Source organism: Montipora foliosa, unplaced genomic scaffold (assembly GCF_036669935.1).
Source record: "Montipora foliosa isolate CH-2021 unplaced genomic scaffold, ASM3666993v2 scaffold_127, whole genome shotgun sequence".
Classification (NCBI taxonomy): Eukaryota; Metazoa; Cnidaria; class Anthozoa; order Scleractinia; family Acroporidae; genus Montipora; species Montipora foliosa.
This window is the reverse complement of record NW_027179427.1, coordinates 15,001-20,000: the sequence shown is the minus strand read 5'-3', so window position 1 is coordinate 20,000 and position 5,000 is coordinate 15,001. Positions and strand designations below refer to the sequence as shown.

General features: G+C 41.0%; 2 protein-coding genes across 2 annotated transcripts; both read right to left on the bottom strand.

Annotated features, from left to right (window-relative positions):
• Positions 1 to 626: 626 nt before the first annotated feature.
• On the bottom strand, positions 627 to 1,632 carry LOC137986028 (uncharacterized). The gene is made up of 2 exons (XM_068833425.1): positions 1,238 to 1,632; positions 627 to 1,149 (listed from the first exon to the last, which is right to left on the bottom strand). The coding sequence occupies exons 1-2, from the start codon at positions 1,630 to 1,632 to the stop codon at positions 627 to 629; spliced, it is 918 nt and encodes a 305-aa protein (XP_068689526.1).
• Positions 1,633 to 1,668: 36 nt separating this feature from the next.
• LOC137986027 (craniofacial development protein 2-like) lies at positions 1,669 to 2,236 on the bottom strand. The gene is made up of 2 exons (XM_068833423.1): positions 1,915 to 2,236; positions 1,669 to 1,838 (listed from the first exon to the last, which is right to left on the bottom strand). Exons 1-2 carry the CDS (start codon positions 2,234 to 2,236, stop codon positions 1,669 to 1,671), a joined length of 492 nt encoding a protein of 163 aa, XP_068689524.1.
• Between the last annotated feature and the right edge of the window lie 2,764 nt (positions 2,237 to 5,000).

Below are 5,000 nucleotides of genomic sequence, written 5' to 3'. Positions count from 1 at the left end.
TGTCCATTCTTGAGATTTTCTCTTGCATTTGATTTCTTGATGAGGATAGTAATGCTACGTCATCTGCAAAATCTACAATAGGTCATCCAGTTTTGTTGTTAGTCTCCATCTTATGCCGTTCCCCCCCTTGCCAACAGTTCTTCTCATTATCCAGTCCATCACTATTAGAAAGAGGAATCCAGACACGTTGCGGCCTTGTTTTACACCGGTCTTAATATTGAACCATTCACCTCTCTCTCCTTGGTTCTCTACAGCACATTGGAAATCCGTATAAAACAGCTGTATTATCCTTATGATCTTCTCGGGGATGCCTTACTTCCGCATGATAATCCATAGGCTGTCCCGGTGTACCGAGTTGAAAGCTTGCTCAAAGTCTATAAAGTTCACATATATAGTGTCTTGCCACTCGTTAGCTTGCTCTACGATATTCCTTAGAATGAAGACTTGCTCTGTTGTTCCTCTCCCTTGCCTATAACCAGCTTGCTCCTTCCTGAGTCTTTTGTCTGCTCCACTTCTCACTCTGTCAATAACAATACGACCTAGAATTTTTCCAACTATGGACAATAGAGTTATGCCTCTTGAGTTCTTACAATCCTTTAGGTTACCCTTCTTTGGTAACTTGATTATCAACCCTTTCCTCCAAGCCTCTGGAATAACCTCGAACTCCATATCTTTGACAACAGCTCGTGTATCTTTATTTTTGAGAATTCTATGTCCGTCTTCAATAGCTCGGCGGTGATGTTATCGATGCTGGGTGCTTTCCCACTTTTCAATTTTCTTACTGCCTCCTTTACCTCGCCTAGTGTTGGCTCAGTGTCTGCAATCTCTTCTATTGCTTCCTGGAAATCGAGCGCTTCTTCGTCATCATCCATGATGGTTATTGGATTTTGTGGTGGTTCTCTGTTCAGTACCTCTCTGAAGTGTTCCGTCCATCGATCTTGTATATCTCTTTTGTTGCCGAGGAGGTTTCCGTGCTTGTCCATCACCGAAGTGCTTTGACGACTGGCTATCTTGGTTAGCATGTACAGTGTTTTCATGTGGTGGCTTCGTGCAGCCTCTTCAGCTTGGCTAGCGATGTTGTTGAGCCACTTCCTTTTATCAGACTTGATACTCCTTTTCACCTCCTTGTTCTTCTCAGCATATTTTGCTCTTAGTTGATTTTTAACCCTTTCTGAATGAGTGCTTAAAATCGCTTATCCAAGGTTTCTTCTTCTTCCTCGGTTAACCTAAAACAGACCTCATGACCTCAAAACCTTTCTCCACCTCGTGTTGATCTTCTTCTAAATCTCCGCCTTCTTGTTGTAATTTCTGGTACCTATTCCTTAGGGTAACCTTGAATTCTTTCAGGGTATCTTCGTTTCCCAGCTTTGATGTGTCGTATTTGACCCGACCTGTTTTCTTTTGCCTTGGGGGTCTCTTGAGCTTAAGTCTGATAGTTGTACAAACAAGATAGTGATCACTACCCAAGTCTGCAGACCTGTAGACCCTTGTATCTTCTACCGAGTTCCTGAACCGTTTATTAATCAAGACATGATCGATCTGATTCCTGGTCCGTCCATCGGGTGAAATCCATGTCGCTTTGTGGATAATTTTATGAGGAAACAATGTTCCTGTTATGACTAGTTCGTTCATGTCGCACATATCGCAAAACTTTTCGCCGTTGCCATTTCATACTCCTAGCCCGTGCTTCCCCGTCACTCGTTCATAGTTGGTGTTTTCCTCTCCAACCTTCGCATTCACGTCTCTGGTGATAACCAGGATATCGTGCTTGTTTCTCTCATCCAGCACGTCCTGTAGCCTTGCATAAAACTCATCTTTGGTCTCTTCATCTGCATCCTCTGTTGGGGCATAGACATGTCTTACCGTTAGTTTTTTTGTGCCTTGAGTGAAAACGAGCATGAATTATCCTCTTACTGACTGGTATCCATTCTATAAGAGCCCCAGCTGCATCTTGTGACATCAATATACCTACCCCTGCTCTATGTATGTCATCTTCCCTACCAGAGTAGATAATGGTCTCTCCCTCTGCAATTTGTAGTTTACCCTGACCAGTCCAATGTGTTTCAGTTATACCCATAATGGATATTCCTCTCCTGTTCATCTCCCTTGCTGCTTGTGCAAGGTTCCTTGCTATATACAACATGCGCACATTTCCTATCTTCAAAGTGTTTTTAGGGTGCACCAATAACCCTGTCGGCTCGGGTGCTTCCTTTCGGGTTTGACTCCCGAGCATCATCGTGCATCTACTGCAAGGTACGGTCATGGTGTTCCTTCCGTTTTCGAATGAAATGCTCCTGCTTCTGGTTTCTGTAATAATTACGTTTTTATAAGATGGGGTTATCAGCCCCAAGCTCAACCCCCAACCTGGAGGACCAGTGGATCATTCTTCCTCTGCTCCCTACCTTTCGACCTGTTCGGCAAGGGTAACCCTAACAGGAGCTCAAAGCTCCCGCCGAGGTAGCTCCATCTTTACACAAACATGTGACTTAAGTGAAAAGATTAAACATTTGTGCAAATTTGCAGCGAAGAAAAATGGGTTTTGGCGTTATGGTTGCGTGCAGCATCCAAGATGTTCTTATTGGGCTTTAAACATGATTCAAAGAGCACAAAGTTTTCAACAAAGTGGCGTATTCGTAAATCAGAATCCTGGAGAACAGGATGTAATTATAGACGAGCTGGTTGTAAACAACAGCTCTAATGTATTCTTGGCTAAGGTTTCACGTTACATCAGTAACATATCTGGATCAAATTCTTTCTGGCACAAGGTAAAAGAAGACTTCAAGGCGATCATACAACACGTTGGGCCTCCAACATTCTTTTTCACATTTTCATCAGCTGATATGCACTGGCCAGAGTTGCATTCTCTTCTAGTAGGAAATGATAGGCAGATGGTAACATCTATCTCTTCTGATATCAGAAGACAGAATGTTATTAACAATCCACGCATTGTTGATTGGTTCTTCACACCATGCTTGCAAAATTTTATAAAACACTGGTTATATGATTCACTTGATGCTGAATGGCACTGGCATAGATTTGAGTACCAGTCTAGGGGTAGCATTCACTGCCATGGTGTAGCAAAATTAAATAATGACCCAGGACTATTTTAAAAAAAGTCAAAATATGGAGACATTGCCATAGTGAAAGATAGAGAAGCAGCTGAAGCTACAATCTGCAAGTATGTTGATTGGCTATTGTCTACATATAATCCAAAAAATAACATGTAGATTCTAACATGACTGATACTGTTATGAAGATTTACTCAATACTGTTCAAAGACATACTCGTTGCAGTTCGTTGAATATTGTTTGAAAAGAAAAGCAAATGACAATTAAGTAAAGTCCAGATTTAACTTCCCAACAGACCATTGTGATAAAACAACATTGCCGTTTGAACCTATTCACACAAACGCCAAAACAGAAATGCAAAATCCAAATTGCTAGTAAAAGAAATCATACGAGACAAAGTAATCACCAGCGCCTTCAGTTGCAGGGCTGGAGAGCAAATTGTGATATTTAAGTAGTTACAGATTATCATGCCTGTGTAGAGTACCTAGCTAAATATGCTGCAAAAGAATTGTTAAAAGAACTGTAATGAAAACCCTTGGTCAAAGGGACTTTTTTCTGCCCAGGAAACAATGCATCATTTATTATCCTTAAAATTTGTCAGCTGTTCATTCAAAGTAACTCTTGTAAGCTTAAATGGCTCTAGGCGACTTAATCTGAATCGAAGATTGTCTCATAATGACATTGTGACTAATGACTCTTTTCTTGTCGTATATGCTAGACGACAACAATATCAAGCATATGCCAAACAGGATTTAATGGCTTTAAATTTTCTTGAGTTTGCAACAAACTATAAATTTTCAAATGGAAAACTCATAAATCAACCAGACAATATCATACTAGGAGTTTTCCCCACATATTCTTCATCTCCTAAAGGTCCAAACTATGGACTTTACTGTAGATATCAGCTGATCAGACACAAGCCATGGAGGGTAACTCCAGATTCAGCATGGGGCAACAAAGCAGAGTCTGATGAAACTTTTATAAGTGAGTGGAAAGCCTTTTTGCAGACTCCATATGCACAATCCCATGTTCCTGATTGGCATGATAAACGTCAAGAAATTGAATTTCACTCAGAGCAAAGTAACTCTGAAGATATAAATCAACATCAACAAAGAGAAGAGTGGATGATTTTAGCAGACTTTTTACGTCACAACTTAAATGACAATGAAGGACTAGCAAATGATCACAATTGGCACCTTCACACAAATCCATATACTCCTCAACAGGTTTTAGAAATGCCCCATTGGATAACAAGCAAGAAACAAGCATTCATAAGGCAAGGCCGAAATCATAACATGACATTTTTACTTTCAGCGCAATGCAATTGGTTGTCTAGAAAACGAAGACCTAAGAACTAAGACCCAAAAACGAAGACCCCTAGAAAACGAAGACCTAGAAAATGTAGACCCCCTAGAGAACGAAGACCTAGAAAACGAATAGCCCCTAGAAAACGAAGACCCCCTAGACGAATCGAGACCTAAAATATTTTATGATCACGCAATCACCCCACGAGTGTAGATTAACTTTTGATTAAAAGACTCTACTCGCAAAAAAAACAAGGACCCTCCGGTCTAAAACTGTCATCTGAGATTGCGACAAACCTGGCAGTTGCTTATCTCATTCGGCCACACGCAAGTAAATTCCAAGAGTATAGAATTGTCAGGATTTAGTTGTGCAAAGGTCAACTGTTCGTGACGGGTGCATGACAAGCAAATTTATTCACCACGTGGTAAAAGGATAATTGCCTGCCAGAATATTTGATTGTCGCAGGGAAATTCCGTTCTGGCTAGCTCTCACATGCATACCTGCGTCGAAACTATAAAAGGACAAGCAAATCTGTAATATATCGGACTGTATTTCTACCTCCGTCTTTCGCGTCTGTCTTTCCGCAAAAACGAAAGGTGTGCTGAGGCTAATATTCGGCTCTCCAAG

What these genes read in the sequence shown, in the direction of transcription:
- LOC137986028 (XM_068833425.1), bottom strand. Translation starts at nt 1,632, where the DNA reads ATGAACGAACTAGTCATAACAGGAACATTGTTTCCTCATAAAATTATC. An exon ending in AAAGGTTTTGAGGTCATGAG is followed by an intron (nt 1,150 to 1,237) that starts GTCTGTTTTAGG and finishes AAATCAACTAAG; the next exon opens with AGCAAAATATGCTGAGAAGA.
- LOC137986027 (XM_068833423.1), bottom strand. Translation starts at nt 2,236, where the DNA reads ATGATGCTCGGGAGTCAAACCCGAAAGGAAGCACCCGAGCCGACAGGG. An exon ending in TATAGAATGGATACCAGTCA is followed by an intron (nt 1,839 to 1,914) that starts GTAAGAGGATAA and finishes ATGCCCCAACAG; the next exon opens with AGGATGCAGATGAAGAGACC.